The sequence below is a fragment of the Brienomyrus brachyistius genome, chromosome 18 (assembly GCF_023856365.1).
Source record: "Brienomyrus brachyistius isolate T26 chromosome 18, BBRACH_0.4, whole genome shotgun sequence".
NCBI lineage: Eukaryota > Metazoa > Chordata > Actinopteri > Osteoglossiformes > Mormyridae > Brienomyrus > Brienomyrus brachyistius.
The window spans coordinates 21,111,001-21,136,768 of record NC_064550.1 but is presented as its reverse complement, the minus strand read 5'-3'; the positions used below and the strand labels follow the sequence as shown (position 1 = coordinate 21,136,768).

General features: G+C 44.2%; 1 protein-coding gene across 5 annotated transcripts in view; it reads right to left on the bottom strand.

Moving 5' to 3' along the window:
* Positions 1-25,530, bottom strand: part of cadm1a (cell adhesion molecule 1a) — a 187,649-nt gene extending 162,119 nt beyond the window's left edge. For 4 of the 5 annotated variants that reach the window (XM_048983889.1, XM_048983892.1, XM_048983894.1 and 1 more), the window contains exon 1: positions 25,435-25,528. In XM_048983889.1, coding sequence (XP_048839846.1) covers positions 25,435-25,513 — 79 coding nt within the window. In that variant the 5' untranslated portion in view covers positions 25,514-25,528. Of the gene's footprint in view, positions 1-25,434 lie in introns of all 5 variants that reach the window. The other variant, XM_048983890.1, reaches the window with a different exon arrangement.
* Between the last annotated feature and the right edge of the window lie 238 nt (positions 25,531-25,768).

Below are 25,768 nucleotides of genomic sequence, written 5' to 3'. Positions count from 1 at the left end.
TTGTGTTTTTTCTACCCCAGTTTAAAGCGGAACAAACATTAAAAGAGATTTAATAGAGATGTTTCAGTTTTAGTTTAAAAAAAAGAATAGGGCAACATTAAAAAATAATCAGTTTCAGAAACTAAACCATTACACAGAAGTTTACATACACAGGCTATGCAGACACACATTCTACACATGCTATACGGGCCCTTAATGGAACTTCAACCAGTTGAAGTTTCAGGTCACAATCTGTCCCTGTACCCATGAACATAGTGCATGGCGATTAAAATACCCATCGACAAAAACAGGGTGAAGGGAAACTAATTAAAAATTAGGCTAGACACTTTTGACAGTAAACAGAATGACAGTAATTATGGTCATCTTTAAAGCAACCTTCTGAATAGACATCAACAAAGACCCAAACAACGAAATCAATGGGACACACAAAGATCTACAGCACAACGGGCTAAATAGTTCAGAATGAATTGGCCAGGAAAAAAAGGCCATTAACCAGAAATCCTCCACAATTCAACAGTCTAAGAGCAACAGGCCAAGACCATATTCTTGAGGATGAATAAGAACACTCTAGTCAAAGTTAATCAAACACGGCCCTTGACTCATTTGAGATTCTGACCTCACACGAAGACATTCTCCATTGCCTTCAGATCATTACTAGAGGGGCCGGCCTGAAGTAGAAGACATACTGACTTGCTGGGATATTCACGGAATGAAAGGGAACATGTTGTTGGTTATTGAGAACCCATATCCATGCAGGACAGTCAAAGCCCAAGAGAACAAGTCGTCACTCGACGATTAAACACCAAGGCACGTGTCAAACCTTAATAGGTTAGCAAACAGCAGCAGGGGAAAAAAAAAAAAGATTATCAGGTTGGGAAAAATGTTATAACCTTAAGTACAAGTGAGAGATTACATCATCCCTTTAAGTTCATTTTGCAGTAGGTCTACAGCCATTGTTGTGTGTAATTAATAGGATGGAAGCTATACTATTCTACAAACTCCCCCCTCACAGAATACTAATTTCCACAGCCATGAATTTAAACACTTCCTTCCCATGGCAGATAATGGAAGCAGAGGAACTGCAATTAAATATTGCTCAACCTTTGCAAGATTACCCCCAAGAACCAGCATACGAGAAGAGTGGAGCCATTATGAAACTAAGATAGATTAAAATATGACATGAATACTAAGATGCAGAGGAGACCGCCACAAAAACAACTAGGTTCACAAAAAGTGACAGGGTCCAATTTCTGCACAAGTCGCTCCGATTCTTCATTTTGTTCTCTACTTGTCAGTATAAGAGTTTCTGAAACTGTGCGGAATTACCTGATGTCCTTACCTGTGCCGGTAAAAATATGACTAGCAATGGTAAGATCACCACCAGAAGACCTGTGGCAAGGTCAACGAAAACCCAACATGAAGAGAACGCAAAACCCTCCGCGAACGAAATCAACAACCTAATCCCCGCAACCACTGCTCCTCACCGTCACCCGTCAAGCCACATCACGTGTGCGAAAATGACTATTATTAAGACCTTCGGCATGATGCAAAAAGCAGGAGTAGAAAGCTTTGCGAAAAGGCGGAAAAAACATCAGGTCGCACAATAGCCTTTACGCAATTCGATATACGGATATGAGATGCTAAATCCCAAGGGAGTAGACCCACCCACGGTATTCAGTCTTAACTCGCATTTTCTAGGCTCCATTAGTGTCTTTTACGTTTCTTTTGTGACAATAACGGGAAAAAAAAAAAACACTTTGGAGACACATCTAGCTTTCCTTTTTCGACTGGCTGATAATGGAAGCCATATTACAAAACAGGATTCCAGCTGTCACAACAGAGCTTCTCGAGATGCTCTGCAGGGGAACGCTGAGGAAGCCGTAAGAGCCGCAAAGCGTGCTCCGGCAGTCTTATCCACACGCACTTGTGCCGAGGCTCCGTCCTGAGAGATGCCTCTGTCTTACTTCGCCACGGGGGGGGGGGAGGTGGGGGTTTAATAAGACCTCTAAGTCAGAGGACGTAAATCGCCGCGATGAGGCGTCATTTTGCCAGGTTGCTGTGCCCGTTCCCTGTCAACACCCAAGCTCCAACCAAGAGGATCTCCTTCAGGGAAAACCACCTCCCCTACGTTTATCCACGCAGATCAGGAGACGTAAAGTGAAAATTAGCATAGCAATTACCACCTGTGTCAGCACTGTGGGAATAAACGAGGGCTTTCTAGGAAAGCAGGAAAAAAAAAAAAAAAAAAAGTACGACATGCTAATGTGTAAGCAAATATTACTCCCTTCAGAATTTAAGCACCAAGACATCCTGGTTCTTTGGCTTCATAACAGTCCTGACGGAACTAAAAGGCAGTGAAGTCCGCAAACTGAAATCTGAACTGAAAGAGAAGCCGGCTATAATGAAAAAATTAAGCAGACCACGATAACCTCCACTTACACACCTTCACAAAAAAAAAAAAGAGAGAGATACGTCTAGCCATAGTCCTGAAACCCACGTCTGCGGAAATACAGATAAATTCCAGGGATCCTTCAGCCACTTCCTGTTACACAAAAGTTAATCAATCAGAGCTCATAATGAAGTAAATTCCCCCACATTTCACAGTATATTTGTGCGCTAACCTACTTTCTCAAACATGGAGGATTTAGGCAGACAACTTCCCCCAAGATGAAAACCCTTAGCTTATCTACTTAGCGTTTCCATTTTTAATGTCATGGTGCTTCGAAGTGAACTGGCTACTAAATAAACCAGAAACTTCCAATTCACTCGCCTTTCTTCTTGGTAAGAAGAATCTTAAATAAATCACCTTCAGCCTAGGACTCCAGGATCCAGTTTGAACAGATTTCCCCAAAAAAGTACCACGCATTATTGCCAACATAAGAAAAAATACACATTAGCAGAATTAATAGTCAGGGGTGCTGCTAGAGATTTGGGGCCTTGAAATCGTCATAGCACCCCCCCCCCCCCATTTACGGCACCCTTAGGTATATAAAATCTGTATATAGTAAAAATTCTACAATAAATTCATCAAAAAAACAAAAAGCCCAATGAATGTCTAAAAAATTCAGAAATAGCTCAATAGTTCCACTGACACATTAAGGGAAGTGTTTTACAAGGGATTAAGCTGGGCTGAGTATCACCACAGTCCGAAAATCCACCTACCGAAAGCAATGTCTCCCCTCCCCTCCCCCCCGAGAGCCGTTAGGCCAGCCCGAGCTTTCAGTTCCTTTCTAAACCCCAAGCAGACGGGCTGCCTTCACCTTCAACATTAGGCTCTGCCAACATCTCTTCAAATGCCTGTCCCCTTGCTCTGATGCTCACATGTAGGAGGGCACTTTGAGCCCCAGTCAATCGTATCTCCAGAGTTCCTGGATAGACGGGATCGATGCAGAGTCAATCTTCCGCAGAGCGAATGCATCAATTTGATTCTTAAGGCTGCCCTAACCCTTTTATCTTGGCGGCGCCCTTGCAACTCGCCGCACATAAAGGCGGGGCAAGACCTCCCTGAAAATCTGTATCGCTCAAGGATGCCACTTTTTAGTCATCTACCGCAAAATTAGCATGGCGGCAGACTCAATGAGTCCGTGCACCTAAATGACACGAGGTACATCTGCAGGGAAGGTCATCGTCCTTCTCCTCCCAAGATCTCCACCACCAAGCACTAGCCTAGAGATAAATAAAAAATAAAGCCCACAAACACCATGCTCTTATAAAACATTAAGACAGAGAAAGCCAATTAATGACTAATAGCATTTTATTTTGCACATTGTGGGAATGGCATTGGTACTACAGAGTAATGTCTCATTATTATTTTCCCTTTTCTTTTGCAATAGAACCCATAAATAAAGAACTGTACTCTAGAACAGTGGAGAAAAACCAAAGCTAGCAGCTAAAATCCACATGCTTTACAAGGGGGATTTCAGAATACCCATAATCCCTCTGACACATTACTCCTTGTACTCCTCTCGGCTGTCCAAAGCTGCCTACGACCAGATAAGCTGCACGCAGAGTCAGGCCTCTCGCTTCTTGGACGGGGCACCGCGACGAAGAGAAACAGCGTTCTGCCACAAGCCTGAGACGGTGCTCGTGGTTTCGCACTTCGTTCCACATTTTTACGAGCCTCATAAACCACAACGGGCTTCAAGGGTGGGACTACAGGGGCACTGGCCCGATCTGAAAGCTGATTGGCGGCCGGAGTGCTCCCTCCTCTGTCATTAACCAATTCAAAACATATCATTGGCTAATGACAAGGTTGGCCCCACTCTATGAATCACGGTCCCTCTTATGCTAGAATCGCCCCTGATGGGCTTGTTTAGTAAACCTAATTACTTGCTTTGGATAAAAAGCATGTAGTGATCAACAAAAAAATATGCTCTCTGAGGTGCTTTCCGCTCCATGCTGTAGGATTTGTGACTTTCATTTTAAAATATCCTGGGAACTCTTAGAAAAAATCCTACAAGCATTAAACAGAAAGTATTTAATTCCTCTGATACCGTGTTTGAGCGAATCCCCTCAGGTCACGATTTTAGGGCGTTCCTCTGAATGAGCAAATCAGGGTCACCACTTCAAGGCTTCCGGGCTACGAAGGGAAGGCCGTTATTTCAATGAAACGACAGGCAGGAGACATTTGAAAAGGCTCGGTGGATATAAGCATGAAGAAAAACCACGGCCATAATGAATATGTATAAAAACAGCATAGCTTTGGCCCAAAAGCTGTGATTATCAAATATTTACTCTACGACGACATTAAAACCCTTACAGAAAAAGAATAAAATGCACATTTATTAGTCTTATGGTTTTAAAATGAAATGAGGCATGAATGTTGCGTACACGTTCAACCTTTACCCATCCGTTTTCTAAATGTGACAGGTCCAAAGCTTCACGGCTGAGAGGGAGAATTCCGAATGCCGTCAAGAGCGAGTCGGAGTTTGAGACCGAACAGGATAAACGCTACAAGTCATCTGCCTGTCAAAACCTCTTTGGGGGACACGCGGCCAGAGCAATGCATTCTGGTTATTACAAGAGACCGGAAACTTTGTCCTCAGCACATCATAAATTTTCTCCCCCCCCCCCCCCCCCGCCCCTCCCCTTTTGTCAACCCGCAGAGTGGTTCACTCCGTTATTTAGCTATTAAAGGCACTTGCTAACCGGGGGGGTGAATTTAATTTCTGCTAATCTGCATTTTTTCCACAGAAGTTAATCATTGCAGCAAGCCCCAGAACTTCCCTTCCGTTAAACGTTAGCATTAAATATTTTGAGCATCTTCGAGAGGCTCCTGGGGCACTAAACTCACTGTTACACATCCTCTTATGTTAGGAAACTGGCCCTTACAGAAAAAAACAAACAAATACAGAGAGCTTTAAAAAATAAATAAGTGCTAAAGGCATAATTTTGTGTCATTTCATGCGTGTACATCAAGCTTTATTGCTCGTCAAGGATTAACGACAAAATGCGGACATAAGTCGCAAAGAGAGAATTGAGCACGCTTTGATAAACAGTCACCTTTATTTTTAGCCACTGGATGTACAGCTGCTTGAGTCATTCCTTATTATTCTGGGTGATAACATTTTTCACCACTGCTGCCGCCTTGTGAGGCTTCAACTTATTTCTTTACATTTACATTTATTTTGCAGATGCTTTTATGCAAAGTACCGGTCAGACAGTCATTGGAGAAATTGGAATTAAGGGTCTTGCTCAGGAGCCCAACGGTGACATCACTCTGCAGACCGTGGGATTTGAACTGGCGACCGTCTGATCACAGGAACACAATCCTAACCCGCTTAGTCACACACTGTACTTAAAGAAGCACTTCCTTATATTGCCTAACAATAGGACGTCCGATAGGCCTCACACCAATACGGAGAAGAGTTTCTAGAAACCAGAACCCCAGAGACACTGAGGAATCAGACACGCAAAAATTCACTTGCACTTGCATTGAATGTTTACACTGAGATTGATTTGCATCACGCTTGCAAACCAGCTGACTCCATCTCTCACAAGGTGCATGAGGCCTGTCCCAAAAGCGTGAAGCCAAATGAGCTTTCGAAAATAAAAGCCTCCAAAGATGGCGGTTACCCATGGCATCCTCTGTTTAGGCAATAAATAAGGTGCCGATCCCTCATTTTAACTGCTTTTCCTAGACAGGCGATTATCAGCTAATTACAAAAGTACATACTTATAACCAACAGAAGTGAAACAAGATTCAAATCTTTGTTTCCTAAACAGTTTAAGAATTTGCTACAGTGTGCCCTGTATACTGGTACGGGCGGAGTGAAGTCCATGCAAGGGCTGAAAACCTCGCCGTGTCAAATGGAATTCCCATTGAAACGTCAGTAGGTGCTGGTAGGGAGTTTCTGCTCAGAGTACTGAAACCTATTTTAAATGAGCATTCAACACAAATAGGGAAGTTCTGATGACAAAAGAAATATTTAAAATAAAAGAGAAGAGGGGCAGTTCTCCATGCGAGGTACGTGTGATGCGAATCCTCCAGCTGCATGTGAGATTACAGAAATGATTAAAAAAAAAAACACTTACATCCATAATCAGAGCCTTTGTTAAATGGGGACGTAACAATTTAACAGTGCAGAGAGAAAGAGAGAGAGAGAGAGAGAGAGAGAGAGCTAATACTCCTCAGAACATGAAAAATGGCAAGGTCTGGCTTGGGGAAGGATCAGCAACAGAAGACAAAGGCGCCCAAAGGGACGGACACGCGCGCACACACACACACACACACACACACACACACACACACACACACACACACACACACACACACACACACACACACCAGATCACCTGAAAGGTTGTCAGGAGAATCAAAAATGCAGTAATACACATGGGTTACACAAAAACCAGAGACGAGCCGAAAGGACCACGGACCGTAAATGAGTAAGACTAATAAGCTAAGTGAACTCGCCTTAAGAGCCAACGGAGTGCAATGGCTGTAATCAGAACATGGCTGTAAATCGGCTTAGAGCCATGCTGAGGCCTCTCACTACGGGGTTTGTCCCTCAGCACGACATATTGCAGGGAGTTGGGGACAAACAAATGAGAAACAGGCAGTGAGGTAAGGCGCCGTGAGGACGGAAGGAGGCGGCTCGAACTGCAACTGGGCTTCGTAATTCTGACGAGCGTCCGGCCTGCAGAGGTGCCTGCTTGGTTACCTACCCAGGGCGAAAGAGTGCGTGGCGTTACGCTACATTCACATCACACTTCCAGAGCGATAATTACAGCACTCTGGGGCAGGTGTAAGCAACAAATCAGTGTTTCCCATGAAGACATGAAGAATTTCCAGAAGTTATATTTATGGATATCGGATGATGTAATAATCTACACGGACTGACAGAGGTAACAAGTCGACAGGGCACCTTATTTATTTCTCTATCATTTATCTTACAGCTCTATAAAAAGGTCAACTGGGCCTCTGGGGGGGGGGGGAGCCATGTTAGCTTAGGGCCCCCAGAAAAGTTAATCTACCCCTGGCCACACTTAAGAGTTAAACCAAGTTATAATTACGGGGGAGCAAGTCAAAAGGCTCCCCTCACACAATGTACTGCACGAGGAAGTCGAAGGAACCCTAACCTTCCTCTGCATTTTGAAAGCTGCATAAAACATGCTTAATGCTGTATTTCTATTACGATCAGTAGCGAAAGATACAACTTAATGTAAGAAATTTACATATCATTCAATTTACATTTTGAGTGTTTAATTTAATGAAGTATCCAGATTAGCAATATCGCAAACAAATATTAGGGGCGGCAACCTCAAAGCTCGGCAGTGTTGCTTCTCTCAGCTCAAATCTGAATAATGCTTGTTAACCGGTACTGGAACATGGGCCTAGGTGATAAAAAAGGGAAACATGAATTTAATTTCCAGTTCGGCTGATTGCTTGATGGCCTTTTATATGTACGGACTGGTAGCAGTTTCAAATGAACTTTATTGAAAGGCATCGAACCCCTGAATATCCTTTCATTGATTAAGAAAAGCAGTCTGAACTGAACAAGCATGTATCTTACATACCTTCACATTTGAACATAAGTTACCTTATATGATGGAAAAATGGACTGGATAATTCCCTCTTGTTTAAAACCTGCTGTAGCCAATCTGCATTAGCTGTGAAGCGGTCCCCCACAAGTCCGACACCAAAGCTAGCCTGTTGATTGGTCGCATAATAGCCCACGTGATCGTGGCATGGACAGCTCTAAATGGCTCCATTGTCCCCTTTTCCAAAAACTCATTAAGCAAAATAAAATAAAATAAAAACTACTGAAGGTTTAACTATGCAAGTTAATCATTCCCACGGTGTGGCAGAACGTTCACAAGGAGATGCTCATCACCCAGTTGGGCACTTGAGGCAACCAGTGGATTTAGTCTCTCATACCTTCGCACGCCACACGTTTAAAAATGTGATGTCACAAAACAAACTTTACTCTTCAGAATAGCGATAACCCATTTGCTGAATTACTTGTGGTACCATTCGTTTAGTCCACATGAAATGCTTGGTCTTAATTTCCCCACTGTTCATTTTCATTTACGATCAAATTTATGATCAAACCTCAGAATGTTGGATTAGTACAGACATGCAACCTAGGCAGAAAACCCATTTAATATTATTATTTAAATAAAGAACACAATTCCATTACTGGAAGAAGCTGCATATGGTGCTCCAACCCAATGGTGTAAGTCCTCCGATTTGTTCTACCCTGTTAGGTGGCTGTTTCTGTGGGTGCCTTTTTTGTTCCTGGTCCCACCCACTATTACATCACATATCTCTCCATTCTGATAGGATGGGGTTCCTGTTTCATCATTTCCTGTATAAGGCCTATCCAAGCAATGGAGAGAAGACCATTACTTTTTTTTTTTTTTTTTTTTTTTTTTTTAACTGTTGACACATGAATTTGTTTAGCTTTTTTTTGGATTCGGTTGCTTTTAACGTAGATATAGTGATAAATATTGTGTCCACTGTGAGCAGCTGGGAAAGTAGGGAATGCTATGCCATTTTGGTCTGCGTTTAGTTCGGTAGGAGTTAGGCAAGTTGTGCTTTAAATTTTCATCTTTTGGGTTAAGAAAAAGGAGCATTTTTTCTATTTGGTGATGTTCTGTTTGCTATTTTCGGCCTGGTCAGTTCCTGAAGCCGTTTCCCCTGCTAATAAAAGTCAGTGGAACATTCAAAGTAATGGCCTCACTCCACTTTTTGCTGCGCCTGACTAGATGCAACGACGGTGACGACATGAAAGCCAACCACAGCACCACTAAAATAACATCCAATCAGCCGCTGTGTTCCAATCACCTTAAATCATATGCATCACATTGATTGCGAACAGCAATGGAGTAACTTTTTAAATCTTTGACGAACTGGTTCATACTAAAACAATCCCACCCGGACAGAGGCAGAGACCTAATCGTGTAGCAGAGATAACACTCAGTGCTGCAGAACTTAAGCCCTTCGGGGAATATAGTACTTGGGATGCACGTTTTTTTGCAGCATGCTGACTGATGATTTAAAAACTGTCACTATATATATTAAGACTGGATGGCAAATATCAGCAAAAATCACATCACTTTGACAGCATTTCACACAAACCCCCAGATACACTCACCAAAACATTTATTTGTACAAACATATGTACTATATAATTAGGCACAATCCAATGAGACTAAAACAGAGATTAGAACAACCAGTGTCATTAACTTTAAAAAATGTATGTATATATATATCCCTCATACACATAAATGACTATAATTGCACTATTTCTGTGGTGCTTTTCTATCTGGATATATAATCCTATTTGTAATTACGGTACCTACATTACAGAGAAGCGAAACACTAGCCTTGCAGGCTAGTAAACTAAATACCATAAACAGATTAACCTTTCAAACTTCTCTGAGGCTCCAGTGCATTACGATTGTGGATGCACAACATCATTAACGTTTCCCCCACCCCCACCCAACTATGATGAAGCCATTCCAGGGAACCGACGGATTCCATTAAAATCCTTATATTTCCATTTGCATATCACCGACCTGAAATCCAACTCCGCTACCCCAACGAGCTTTTTGTTCGATCGGAATTTATCTGCGATTCATCCCAAGGCAACCCAGTTAAAATTTACTTAAAAATACATATTGGTTCATCCATCTCATTCATCTTGGCATTTAAGTTTTAAACGGATGAATGAAAGTAATGCAAAGGTAGGTGAACTAAAACAAGGTGACCGAGGCGCGCACACATAACCAATGACCGCCGCCGATTTTGCACTTCAAGTTTGTCGCGGTTGTGGAGTTGGCCACGCCGCGCCAATCATTTCGGAACGCAGAGAGGCCAGAATCACCACTCCGTTTTCTCATTTCACAGAGTTCAATCACTAGAGGTTGCATTATGTATGTATTTGCCCCAACACGCACACACGTGCATTTGTATATATGTGCATTAGCATACGAGTGCGCGTTTATCAGGAAGAGAACAGGTGCCGGTGATGTCACAGTTCAAAGTGACTTCAGGAGCAGCCCAGCTGCATCCCATCAGGCTTCAAAACGCAGCTTCTTTACGTCTCCAAAATGTAGAAGGCCTCTCTCCTAGCTGAAACCCTAAGTCCACCACCTCGATCTTCCAGTATTTGTTTGCTGCCTTCATTTTCTGGATTATTTTTTTTCTGGACGACATTCAATCAAGGCTTCCACTACTGGCCCGTGATCCATGTCTCCTCCACAGGGCTCCTGATTTGCTTTTAACTTGACCCAGATAGAAGAATCATTTGCTGTCTGGCCTTCTGTCTTATTATTAGGATACCGTACCTCCCTCTGACCCAAAAAAAAAAAGCGCACGCAGATGGCCCCCGCGACCAGTTAGGCAATATGAAGCATAACTAAGTCTGATCTCAGCTCAGGAGGAGGGGGGAGGATCCTGGATGATGAAGAGATCTGGAGGACCTGACTAAGATGATGTCACGGCACGCGCTCATGCGAACGGAGCGCGCACGATTTGTCAGGGCAGCTGGTCCGGCTGAGAAGCCGAAGATCTCCTGACGAACTTCCCGTCTCCAGACAGCAGCATAATTTACCGTCCAGCCTTATGAACGGGTAGTTATTAGCCAGACAGCACAAACGCTGGAGCAGCACAGTTGGCGGGGGGGGGGGGGGGGGGGGGGGGTTATTAAAACCAAGCCGGGAAAGTTAATATTTCGTTAACAGTCAGTTTAGTAAAGAATGGCAAAATACCCAATAAGCATATATCATTCATTCCAAAAAATATAACTTTTCACACCCTGTGAATCTCTGACAGGCAAATGCATTTACCTATTGCAGGTCATGGCAGGCAGCAGGTACCGGCAGGCTAACGCGGGTACCGGCAGGCTAACACATGGACTGGAGGAAAGTGTAAAAACTGGCCAAAAACACTTCTGACTCAACTTATTTCTGTCCAGAAATGTCATATTTAAATTGTGTTTTTTTGCAAAAATAAACTATGTTTCTTACTTTTCGCCTACCTACCGCTTGTCTTTTTTTTTTTTAATTGATCCTTCGAACTGGTAACCAAAAACGCATCCCCAGTATCACCCTCCCTGCCCACATTCGGCTATGCATTTGTTATTTTTAAGCAAGAAAATTTTATACGCATAAAAATACGCAAACATGTAACTGACTGCTACTTCCTGGGGGGCGGGAAAAAAAAAAACATTATTTCTTCTAAAAACCATACTGAAATTAATATTTCAAAGATTCGTCCAAAAATACTGGTCTATTTCTCCCTCACTTTTCGCACAGAAGCCTAGGAAAACCCCACTAAACTAGACGACACAGAAGTAAAGCTTTAAGAGGTTTTTCAGGAGACGTGCAGTAAAATCCCACAATCAACGGCAGAAACCCCTGGAAATACGAGAGAGAGGTTCCCAGTCATCTGGCCAGGCAGTACCCAAATAGCCATACCTCAAAAACCATTAAAGATAATGACTTGAAATTTTTTGGTATCAAAATAAAACATGCTGGCTTCTACCTAACCTCTCCCAGTTTTCAATTTTTTACCTATCTGTACCCACTGACGGCAGCGGTGCTACTCAGTCCACAGTAACAACACTAATGAAAGTGCCTTTAACAGTCACAGCCTTGAATCCTCGTGGCAGGGTGAGCATCCCGGCACTTTAAGGGGTACTGGTCCCATCAGGCGGCTTTCAAAAGGACAAGAAAAAAAAAAAAAAAAAAAACACACACGATTGGCCGCACCATTAAGGATAAATGTGCACCAAGGTTGGCCGGCGAGAGCACAAACCGGCACCGTGCGACATAAAGGTTTACGTGCGCGGTCAACGGCTTGCCAGATTAACACTGTGGCGCCGGCGTCTGAAATTAATTACCGTAATTAGCATACCTCAGCATCAGTGTAGCTAAGCTCATTTGCCCGGTAATATGCTGGGTCTTATGCGCTTAAATCCCATAGCTTAAGCGTTCCAAGATGGAAGAGCTGATTATGTTTGTCAACATGTATTAGGGCTGCTGGGAGATGTTTCATTCGGCACAACCTGCAGTGTCAGCTCTCCTACGTAAGCCAATAAGTAAATAAATCAAATAAATAAATCAGATAGACAGATAGAGATAGACAGACAGGGGAGGGGCACTGCAGGAGCCAATCACCTTTCAGCTGGAGGCCAGTGCACCTGAGGCCCCACCCCCTGTATACACCCCAGATCCAGAGAAGTATGGGCTGAAGAAAATGTTTTGCATCTCCTTCAGTTAGTAGTGTTGCAGTGAACTTGGAGCAAGTGAACAGTAAAACCCTCAGACATAAGTGTGAGAGTTCAGAGGACACTGGTTAATTCCAGACCGTGCTGCCATGTGGGTTTATCCATGGAAGGCGGCTCGTTAAGCGACAGAGACCCCAGCACGGAGGCTAATCCAAGATTTTTATAGATGGGCACCTGACACACAATTCCATCTTAGCCGTTGTGTGGCTGCACTGACAACGTACTTTCAAAATCATAATGCATAAATCCGAAACTGAAATGAGTCTGGTCTCTTGGGAATGACAAGTCACGTGTGCCTATAGTTTTACTGCTGCAAAAAAATAAACTTGAAAAATGCGAGCAGTTCTGCATCTGCTTAAGCTATCAGGGATGAACCTGACACCAAGATTGAGGCTAGTTCTGCACGTTTCACAATGAAGAGCAGGACACTGGCAGAACTGCACAGTGACCGCACGGCATTCAATTCGACAATTCATATAACGTTTCAAATTGGCGGTATTCGCGGAAAGGGTAGAGGCCGAACCTGGTTTCCCAGCTACCGATTTATTGCAATATTTGTACCAGGCTATGTTCCTCCCATTGAGCTTTCGCTCATAAAATCCTAGAGGTTTGTTTAAGTCACCCCAGATTACTGCAGACCTGACAGGCATTGTTTGGGTTCTCAACTGATATCAGCAAACCCACCACTGTGGTTTCTAGTCTGATAGCTTCCCGTTGCTTAAAACTACACCAGGTAGCAATGAACTATCGGGGTGGGGGGGCAGCTTGCTCTTCTGAGAATGAATAAAGTAGCTGTAAAAATCTACTTACACCACCGATGCACCCTTTATTAATATGGTATCCAACACAAATCCTACCGTTACAGATGCACTATATAATCAATCAGTTAACATGACAGTATTGGCCGATACTGTTGTTAGAAATCAAGACATTGGCCCGATGTATCAATTTTACTCAATACTGCCTGCCGGTATTTCTAAGCTAGCAGAACTAGTTGAGTTGAAGACATAACTACTAATATAATATACTACACTGGCAATGTCTCGCTGTCTGTATTATATGATGTGGTTGCACTACTGAAAAATCAATTTCACTTTATACAGGTTATCAGTACTGGTATTACACAAAAATATCAGTTAGCTATAGATATCAGTGCACTACTACCTGCTGTAAAAAAAAAAAAAAACACAAAAATGTTCTGTGAGATGTCTGCAGACAAGCGAGAAAACACACAACTGCGAAGAATAAGCGTAGCATGCAAGTTCTCTGCTGTGACCCTCCTGCCCACGCACCTCAAACCAAAAACCACCCAACAAAATAATTATAAAAATATCAGTAAATAAAAGAAGTGATTCTCAGCTTTTTATGTTTCCCAGCCAATAGAACGGGCAAAAACTGAAGAGCAATAAAAACAAAATGTAAATGCAAACGAACCAAGTGTCAACTCAATGCAAAAACAAAAACCTAAGGCTGGATCCTTTCATATAAATTCATTGAAAGGCCAAGACTTCAGTTTAAATTACACATCGCACCTGCAGCTATAAAGACTTCCGGTCTATCCATGTTACTCTTCGAGTGGAGGTGAGGATGACCAAATGAGATGGACGTTTGCTTTGTACCAAGTCTGACCTCAATTAGGGTTCAGCCATAAAGACATTATGACAAGGCTGGTCAAACACTGACCACACGGGCCACAGGCAATTCAATTAGCACTTATAATTTTCCGCTCGTTAATAAATACTAAATATTCGGGAACAAAAAGGCCCCGAGGAGAGAATCAGGAATTTGTGGCACGCAAAACAATTCAGGCAACAGAGACTTTGTTGGTATTTGGCTCGATGTCTAATTCTCTAAGCAATCAGTATATTAAAATAGGTCAGTAGAACCTTTTGTGTCAGATTAGCAATAAGCTAGTTTTTCACGTGTGAAAAATTTAAGATGAGGGGGCGTTCAACCCATAAACAGCAATGGGCTCTAGAAACCAACATCTGTCAAATGAAGGCATCACTTTTGTTCCACGTGGCAACGGACGCCAGGAGATTATTTCGTGTCCTATTTTTACAACGAAAAAAAAAATTGGACCATTTGTCAAACGCCCCACTGCAGGACGGATTCGCCACCGGTGGCTGTCTTCCTCCCCTCAAGAACAAATCGTGACGTCTCTTCTACTTTCGCCCTTCAGGAAGGAGCCGAGGCTTCTGCCGAGTCCCGGGAACGAGGCGCATGGACTGAACAGCTAACAAAGCCGGCGACTGGGGAATGACCTGGAAGACCGAGCGGCGGGGGCATGCCGCGAGGAGGGGGGAGGCTGAGAGGAGGGCACACACAAAGGAGGCACTTTGCTAAGTCATTATTTTAAAAGAAGTGTGGGGGGGGGGTCCAGAGTCAGCTTGGAATTCCTGGAGACCGTGTAACAGTTTAGCTTTCTGCATGCAAGGGAGTCGCTGCCGCAACGAGCCTCTCGAGAAGCGCGCGCACAAAAGACCCGGGAACAAAATGAGTCATCAAAAGAGGAATTGTTACACAGCAGGAGAAATGGAGAGGGTGAGAGGGGAGGAAAAAAAAAACTACAACTTTCCAAGTCATTCAATGTCCTGAAGGCTTCTGAAACACAGGCACTGGCTCCCCGCCCCCGACGCACAAAGAGAACCGGCTCGCGCATTTCCACGCGCGGCGACTCAGGCAGCTGGCGTTGCCGACGCTACGATTCGCCGCCGTATTTCCACTGCATTTGTGTACGTTTTGTACTGCGATGTGCTGCATCGCAGGTGTCAGGCAAGCCGTTCCCATTTGGGGTCTGCAGATAAATAAAAGCATAAGGAACTTCAGCGATGAACCACGCGAAAGACTTAGATTTTCCATTTGGTATGTGACTGATCCCTGCATCGTAACAGTTGTGGGCAACAGTCATGCTTACAAGCAATTTTTATTATTTATTGACAGCGGCAGGGGGGCAGGGGGGGAGGGGCGGAGGGACCATAGATTCAGGGAGAACAGGAGAGAGTTGGTCACTGGATGACCTCAGCTGAGGATGGGCTCCATCGGTAAACAGAACGCTGACTTGCAATCCACGATTATCAAGGACCCATTCTCCCAGCCCTTGGTGACCCCCTTTCTCATCTTGGCTGCCTTCTCTATTTGGAAGGTGACAAATAAACTAAAACAGGGGTGATAATGACAGCTACTTAAATCAACTTAATACATTGGGGCTTTTTTTAGGCTGGAAGGCGCTTCCAGCCAAAAACCTACAGACAATTTCACAGCAGAGTAGCTTTCTGAGGTTGTAATCCTTTAACACACAAGCGAAGCGTCGCGATTTGATGACAGCTTGGTAAAGCAGCGTTACCTCTGGCACGACACGCGACACAGTCGCCAGGAAGAAGCCACGACGAGCTGGTAGGGGCATTGTACTGGTTTAACTAGCGACCTATCATCACCTCATTATGGTTTGTTTTTGCAGCCGACCCCCATCCCTCATGTTGTGGTACTTTCACAAAACCAGGTTCATTTAGGGGAACTGGACCCAGCTCTCATGACAGGCCTACCTCACCCAGTCCCAGGGGGAACACGGAAGACTTTCAGGGGCCCAGACACTAGGGCGGGGCTCCCGAGTCTCCAAGTGTGGATAATGATAGCTTTGGTTTGGAGAAGGGGGGGGGCGAAACCCATTCAGTAGAATTTTCCAGATGCCCAGTCATGTCTCTGTGTGGCCCCGCCCAATCCGAACACTTCTCAGAATTTTCAGCAGGACGACACGGTGATCGTCAGATGAGGGTAGCAGCGACGGTTACAGGCTGCTCGACAAACCCTGAAACACAATCATATTTTTGGGGGGGGGTAGGGGGGCGTGGGCATCCGACTCAACCTAACGATGTAGATTTCAGAGACACACACACACACACGGGCACGCACACACGCCCCCCCCCCACCACCACCACCAACAACCACGACATCAGCTTCCTTCGGAGTTCACCACGCTTCGTCAGTGCGGTATGCGGTGGGGGGCGGGGGGGGGGGAGCAAGGAGGGTAATTCATCAACACGGATAAAGAAAGCAGGACCGGCTGCACGGCAGGACCACTCATCATTAATATCCAGTATATTAAATTACGCCTTATCCAAGGGCCAATCTGCATTTTGAATGTGCGCCAGGAAGGGAAACAATAAGGAAGGTCACAAGGCAGAAAAACACACAGAAAATAAAAATCGATAGCGAAAGAAGCCCATTAATAAAATTGGACCGAAGCAGGAGGCAGACAGCTGGAGGGGCACCAGCCTAGACCTACCCCAGAAAGACCCAGAACTACCCCAATCCCAATTCTGACGAGTCCTAGTAAATATTTTGCACCGCATAGTGACCCCTTGTTACCATTTGGCCCCCAAGTCTCTTACGATGCAGCCCCGTTAAAATTCAATACACCCAATCAAAAGGCAATTATGCACTTAAAATACGGCACTTCCCAAATCAAATGGGACAAATAGAGCATTTAAAGTCTTAATGAAGTACAGCTTCTGCTCTCAAGTGATTGACCTTCATCAAAACACACCACAAGGATGTGGTGGGGGGGGGGGGGGTAAATAAAAAGTTAGTTAAATCAGATTAACAGATTGCGGTGGATCACTTCTTAGAGGGATCCCTTTGATCTTTAACATCTTAAAAAAAAGATAAAAATATGAAGAAAGGCTAACTGAAGAATGAAGACTTGGTACTTCATATGCAGACTTGTAAACTGTGTGTGTGTGTGTGTGTGGGGGGCGGGGGGGGGTGTTTAGCCCTGTGTCTGGGAAATCAATTCCTCAGTTCATTAACTGGCTGCTGCGAAGGTCTTACACCCCTCGTTAAAAAGATGGGTCTAATTTCCTGCTAATGTCAAGGTGTACTCCAGTAATGACTGATCATGTTTACTTGTAAATAAGTGAAGTGAAAACTTGTTTCACCTCATTTTGCTGACTTTTTCATATGAAAGACAGAGGCTGCACTTTAAGGACATCAGATATCAAGGATGCCACGGCAACACCGATGACATTCGGGGGGGGGGGGGGGCAGCGACATCACAAGACAAGCTAAACATGATGCATACGCGCAACTGCCGAAGAAATTACGCCGATTCGCATGGAGATTCGGACCCGTTCCTGGTATTCTCCTGGCCTGCACGAACATACGTGGTGCCAGTTTCCGTCCCAAGAGCAGGGGATGCCTTCAAAGCCAAGATGCCCCCCCCCCCAGCAAAACACCCAGAGACGGGAATTCATCATCACTCCTGTGTAGCTCAGAATCATCCCACAGACGACCATCACGCCAAAACCCAAACAAAACAAATCATTTCAAAAGGCTCGACCTGCTCTAATCAATCCCCAGCTTTGACTTCGTACTGAATCTTTGTTTTTAGATCACATCTTTAAAAACAAGTGATATTAGACACAGAGAATTTTGTTTCGTTGGGTTCGAGGTTAATTCCTAAACCCAGGACGACGACGACAAAACCAGACCACTTCACTTACGTCTTCATCGTACAGATGCATTCATAACACTCTCAATTTCATTTCGTCTCCTTTTTATTTACTATTCATGAATTTACCAGAAGCAATATTCTTCTTTTTAAATTCCAGCCAGGACCAAAAAAAATGAAATAAAATAAATAAATAAATAAATAAAAAACAAACCTTTTGAAAAAGCTGAGGGACATGGCAGACCGAATCTGACATCGTAGGTTCCTTTGCCTTTAAATCAAAGCATCTTTTATTCCCAAAACATTATTATACATACAAGCCCCTGGCTCGACTGTGAAGACCCAGCTCCCATTAATAATCATTTCCAAGAAACTCAGCCATCTTACCCATCAAAGGGGGCACACAGGAAAAGAACAAAAAAAACCCCCAAACAAACCCTTAATACTCCGACAGCATACAGATGCCGCTGCATTAAGCTTCAGAAGAGTCTGAATTTCCAAAAATGCCCAACAAGAGTTACTGCCCATTTTGTAGTACAGCGGGTCAGGAGAAGGACCACATTCTCGCGCCCCATTCCCACTGACATGCGGAAAGGAATGTCCCACTCCGAACCGGAACAGTGAGGAATTTTATTAAAGACACGGGAAGTGATTAAAGAAAATGGCCACATCGCTCACAGTTAAATTCACTGAGCAGTTTCCAAGGTAGTTCGGCAAGGATGCACTTTGTCCCCGCCAAAATTAAATTATCTACTGCTCTTGGACTGAACGCTTACAAGCACCGTCAGTCAATAACAACCCTCCTAATGAATATAAAGGAAACCTATTTTAAATATGTGCTGCGCTGCACCTACAAAATTGATTGAGATACTCTTTCTTCTTACTTAATTCAAAAAGCAAATACATGCTTGGAGAACGTCAGAGTTCCTAAAACGGAATGAGTCTGTCGCGTTTCTCTGGTAAACCATTAACTAAGTCCAACGGCATTCCACAAGATTATGAATACACCACTGACGCTTGCTAACTATAATACCACAAGGTATCCTCCAGGCTAAACAGAACTTCGCCATGACAAATACTACATGTGTTATGCAAATTTATTGGAACAACAGAGAATGACCATTAAAGCCAACATCAGATCAGTATACTTTATTTATCAAACCTAAAATCTAAATTTACTAACTCTAGCACTGCATAAATTCTGCTGTTTACATTAACCTACTTACTTTGAATTCACCCTTTCAGGATTAACAATAGCACACACCGCAGTCTTGTCACTGACCCCAGGCTGCAAACCCCAAGCTTCTGCAAACTTTTAAAACTTAAATAATTTAGCTACCAATAACTACGCTTACATCCTCCGTAGCTTCCAAACCGGACAGATAATAAATGTCTCATCTCTACCAGGCAAGAGGCAGCTACAAAAGGGCCGTCGTTTAATGGTTTTTCGCGCTGCACGGTTCGTCGTTAATAACTTTAGCGTAAAAGCCGCCGTGAAATGCAAGCAAGCCAGTGTGAAGTGCAGGCATCACCAAGAGCGATCACAATTAAAACCGCTTTCATCACCACGTGCCAGTGCTGAGGAATCGAATTCCATAATCACTGCAAGCCCTCCACACAAGATTAACCACTATTACTACACCTGAACTAAATAATCGACCAACGAAAGTGATGGTTCAACAGCTACCATTCGGAAACATCTCCCTAACAATTACGTTATCGATTCCCCCCCCCTCAATGCTTCTGCACTTACTCCTGCCATATCTTGTACCTATGAACACAGCCAAGGTGGAATTCATTCCTTGCACTTCCATCTCCATGACCTTTGAACCCATGAGTGGAATCATCATTTCTGCTTTAAAGCTTCCTAACGTTGCATCTCCTTTGCTTGTCCCTCTGATGGCAAGTGATGAGTCATAAAACATTTCCTTCCCCTACAGCCTCAGGCGCATCTTCTTCACATGCCTATAAGGGGCGAATTAAATTGGGGGGGGGGGGGGTTGGGGTTATAAGAGTATAAGCAAGGGTTGGATCTGCTCCTTGGGATTCAAACCCATGACCTTCGAGTTGTTAGCTCAATGCTCTATTTCAGCTACAAAAAAGAGCATCAAAAAGCTACAAGAGGAAACAAATATATGAGAGAGAGCAAATTCAGGTTTAGATACAACCCCACCACCCTAACTTTCCCACCTGCTGATTCACCAGCCATCATTTCCAAACCCCAAACCCTCAGTTCAATCTATCAAACACGCCTCTCTCACGCACTACGATTTTTAGCACTGAACCCCAGAGTGGCTGTACTGGCCACAGTTTGGAGGAGGGAAGAATAAGCTGGGGGAAAAAAATTATGTATTTGTTTTTCCTACCAAGATCATAACAAGTTACCAACTATCCATCCAAAAAAAAATGTAAAGGGTTTGTTACATGTTATAAATGCCAGTACCCAAGTCAATCAGACAAAAGCTGGCAAAAGGATAAGTCGTGCTGGGAAATGTAGCTTTATTTAAACTAACAATTTAACCAGCCCACCCTAAAACTAACATAGTACAATAAAGATGGAAATCTGCAATTACCTTTGAGGACATCAAAAATATCAAGTCACTTCACAATCCACTGGTTTCCACTCTGGTAAATATAATCGCAATATAACCAAAAATAGCTACAAGCCAATTATTAATCATGAGGAAACTGTTCTGTAAGACCAAAATGAATATATTATTAGACCCTCACTTATAATAGAATGGTGGCCACTCAGTGCAAAGGCAAACTAGTGAAAATGCACTTAAAAATAAAAAATAAAATAAAATAAAAACTCATGGAAATTAGGCTGGAGGTATTAGGCTGCCTGCCAAAGGGATCTCGGAAAACGCAGACCACAAGCAAAAAGAAAAATAATCAATTCTGGTTAAGCCATTCCCTTTCATTCGCAGACTTTTAAAGCAGCATCTTAATGTGTTTTCACTTCGGTCACACAAACAAAACAGCAACGGTCTCAGGTGCAGCTCATGTCGAAGTACGCAGCGTCCGTTCGACAAAAGCAGGTGAGGGACGAACACGGAGAGGAAATGAACGGAGCGCAATTCGAGTTAGGATCCTTAGTAATGGACAGCACTCCTGGGAAGGGGTATTATTAGGGGGTAGTGTGGGGTTAGGACACAGTGCCTCTGACTGGAAGGTTGCAGGTTCAAATCCAAGGACTGGCACAGAGATTTTACCACTGGGTTCCTGAGCAAAGCCCTTAACCCCCAAACCCTTCAGGGATCGTCTGACCCCAGCCATCTCAATCGTACATAGCCTCGGATAAAGGCGAAAGCTAAATAAATAAAATGTAAATGAATACAGCAGAGTGGGGAAGGGAGCTACAGTCAGAGAGCTGGTTCAAGTGCTTGAGAAAACCACTGGTTTTATTTGGCGGGGATGGGGTCTCAAAACACGCACAGCTCAAAATCGTCACCCGCCACCACCGCCAGCACCGCCGAGGACACAAATCAGCCAAGCGTGCCCGGCTGATTTGATGAATGCTTGGGAAGAGAGGCAGCACTTGCGGGGACGTATAGGCGCTCTCGTAATCATGCAAATGCGAAAGGGTTCGGGAAAGGCGCCCATCCGCCGTTAATTCAACAGCTTCAAATACGCATTCAAACAAGTCCCGACAATTTACATCCTCGGAGGACCTGTATTCGTAAAGCGTGTGAACTTAACTCAAAAAGCATGACCCGAACTTAGGTTTGCAAAATGCGGGAACTGTTGCACTGGTCTGTGGGGAGAAAATGCACATTTTCCATTCTACCTTTTTTGCTCCGATTTATCCTCCTTTTGACATACGTCGCATTCTAAGCCACGTTGGTGACAGCGCGCTTAAGCAGTTTGTCCGTTGGCGACATAATCCCTATATCGCCCCCCACAAAGACCGAAAGCTCAAGTGCCATCTCTGTTAATCGCGGTTACCTGTGGCTCTGGAGAAATGCAAAGTGAGAGTCAACAGGAGGCGCATTTAGGAGACGTTTCCCTACTTTGGGTCGACCTTACTTGAGCCCAAAAAGAAACATTAACCACACAGAAGGAGCCTTGGTTGCCTTAAACCCAGACTACAGTGAGCGCTTTCATTCACCAGTAACGGAAAATCTCTGGTGGGGGGGGGGGGGGGGGTTCATGGTGCCTTTCTACTCTGGTCCTGTATGCTGCAAAAAAAAGGTTCTTGCCAGATGGAAAGGTGTTTTTCCCCCCTCTGTCCAATTTGAGTTTAAATGTACAAGCTCTACACAAACGTGTTTCTGTGAAAGCCAGAATAACAAACAGCATAAATTACTGCACATACAACCCCCCCCCCCCCCAACTCCCCCCTCCCTGGGAATATGTAAACAATCCAAAAATAACTGACCCAATAAATGCATCTTTTGGGAAACTGCTGAATGTTGTTGTTTTTCTGTAGGTTCACAAACATAATTAGAAAACTGAGGCAACATTATGGCACGTCAGTGCAGTAATTTAAGGCCCAAGATAACTGTTGAAAATCAAGTCAGAAGGTTCACACTGCTGGTCACGGAAAGGAACCGAAGACCAACATTTTGTTTAAAAAAAAAATGAAAGCAACAGGATTGCAAGAGAACAAAGCAACAGTTAGCTGACATGTTAGGCTGAACCCTTTGAAGTAAGCCGACTTTGCATTAATATTTCTGAGAGCTTTCACTCCTTGTTTAAACCTGTGATCATTGCCCTGATTTAAAGGATATCCGATCGGGCTGATTGGCACCGTTGGGGAAACTAGAGAGGTACCTTTGCGTTTGCGATGCCTCTCAGGTGCAGACATCTGACGGCGATCGACAAAAGGGGGAGCCGTTTCTTGGCTAAAAGTCACTGCGATTCATACCCCCTCTGCACCGGCTACATTAATCTTAAAATACCCTGCGATGCTTAGCATACTGTATTGGGCATGCTAGTAAATTATTGATGCTCTCTGCCCACCTCTCTTTGCATTTAGTCAGTACTGCAGTTGAATGTAAAACGGTCCCACTACACTCAATTTCAGTTCAATTTGAAATTTTGATAACAAAACGGCTATGGATTTTTAACATGCACTTCCCATCAAAGTCTGTCAACAATTCCTAAACATAGAATTGCTTTAATTCAAAATATGTATTTGGGAATAGCTGTCAGTGCCATGTTTATGGTATTGGTATTCATGAATACTCTACGCGTTTGACCTGATCCGTAGATAAAATCTGCGTTTCTCTATTAAAATAACACCCACGGAGAGGAACTGAAACTCCACGGTTATTGTAGCTACCGACTGGACGTAACAGAAATGGAAGGAGGCAAAAAAATAAAAAAAGACAGTGACCGGACTGCGACCGGCAATAAAAACCTGTATTTCGGTGCATGTCGTGCACACAAACGGGCGGGCAATCAGACCTTTTAACGTGGACTATTGGGCGTAAAAAAGCAATTTATGTATATGTGTATAAAAGCCTAGACTGCAGTCGACTTCGCTTTCGACCAATACAATTACTTACAATTGTAACAGTGAACCGCCCCCCAGCCCCATATACACACACCACTAACACACGCGTTCAGCATTTTTATTTCCAGCGTTCTCCCAAACGCAGACTTAACACTACAACAGTCCCTGCAAACGCCAAACCTGTTGATGTAAAACTACATTTGACGGAAAACAAAGGAATGAAATACACGGCATGTCCTATATTCCCGATGTCTAAAGGTTAAACACGATGCGAACCCCCCCCTCCATCCACCCCCCAAACTAGATGCACGCGAAAAAGAGCCGCTGCCGTGAACTAATAAGAGGCAGGCACCCCCCCAATCATCTCTCAGCAAACACTGCCCTCTTGGTGCCAGCAGATCTCGCCACGACAGGACTTCGCAAACCTCTCCAACATCCAGCTAAAAGCGCCGCATTGTCGCACTCCTGCATTGAACAAGTTTGCTAGGGATAACCCCGAGCTTCCTGTCCCCCCCCTCAAACCCACCCCCAGCACGGTGGTAACGCGCATATTAAAAACCAGTTTCGGCATCAGATTCGCTACTGCGGGCAGATCAGTGGGTGTCCGGCGTGGACCACGATAAATCACAGGACTGCTCACTTTGCCCTTTTAAAATGTGACGTGAGTCGGAGAAAGAAATATGTTTGCATAAACGCGGCATGTGTAGTTTATAATACGCATCAGTACTCGGCATAACTTTATAACTAAGCAGGCAGTCAAATTTAAAAATGTGTTTTTATTTCGCTGCTTTAGAACCCGGCGCCTGTCGACATACAACCATATGAAATGGATACATTGTACATGGATACATTGTAACTGGCAACACAAGCGTGACGCATTTTCATTAATAAAAAGGAAACGGCCAGTTCCATGGTGCAGTCGTATGATTTGTGGCTTTGCCGACACTACAGGAATCACCACTTGCTCTCGCTGCGATATTCAGAAAGATCCCAGCACTAAATGCGTTGTTGCAGAAATGCATCGCATAAAAACAAAATCGCGTATCCGGTAAGCAAACATTGTGTGAATTCTGTTCACCACGATTGTTTGGAAAGTAAAAGAAAAAAAACGTCCATACTGGTGGCTGAACTAATACACCCCCAGCGCCCCCCCTCTTCATCATCATCTTCCCTGAATCCTCCTCTTTGCTTAATGTATTTTCCCTACTTAGAGATAACTGATCGGCAGCCTTCAAAACGCTTTAAAAAGGTGTAACTTTCATCAATCTCTTTTGCTGGTATATGTTTTTGGCGGACAGCCATTTCCATTTCGCTGCCCTAATGATCTCAAGCTCTCAGCTGGGGAACTCGCTAACTCGGCGTGTTTTGCGGAGCCGGACCCCACGGAGCACCACTGGGATCTACTGGCGCTGCGCAGCTCGGGAAGCCTTTGCTACCACTGCCGCCGCGATTTCTGCTGTTATTAGTGATCTACAGCTCGCAACATTTGCAAAGTAACAGAAATACATATGTGCGCTAATTAAACACCAGTAAAGTCTGAAAGGTTTTCCCTATTCTTGTAGAATATCTCTGAGTTGTGGACGATTCCTTATTTTTAAGATCATCAAGAAACTTCTGAGCACTATTCAGTTACTTTGACTCGGACCGCACCGCCGACCTCATTCATCCACGGCGCTCTTGCCAGCGCACCCAGCGTCGGATCGCCTCGGCAAGTTCTCCAGCCGCCGTCCGCGGTAAGAGCGGAGCCGCGGAAATACAGCCGGGAGCGAAGCAACCTACGGACCTACCTGGGAGGAGAAGATGAGCCGCCGACGCCGCGAATAAAAAGAGCGCCGCAGAGAGAGATCCGCTGCCCGTGATCGCCATGTTGGACACCTGCTTCAATCTGGAGGCGCTGCTTTCACCTAGCGACAACTGGCTCCCGAAAATGAGATGCAGGAGAGGGGGTGGGAAGTACGTCTAATATTAAACAGGAGGAGTGCCCATGCTCTGTGCTGGACCCGGTACTAGCTTTCCACCGCTAAAAATGCGCCCTAAGTACAGCGTATGATGTCTTTCTGATCTGTTTTTTAGGCGTGTATTCATTTGTCGGTATATATCTGCTGCCAAGACTATCAGTCT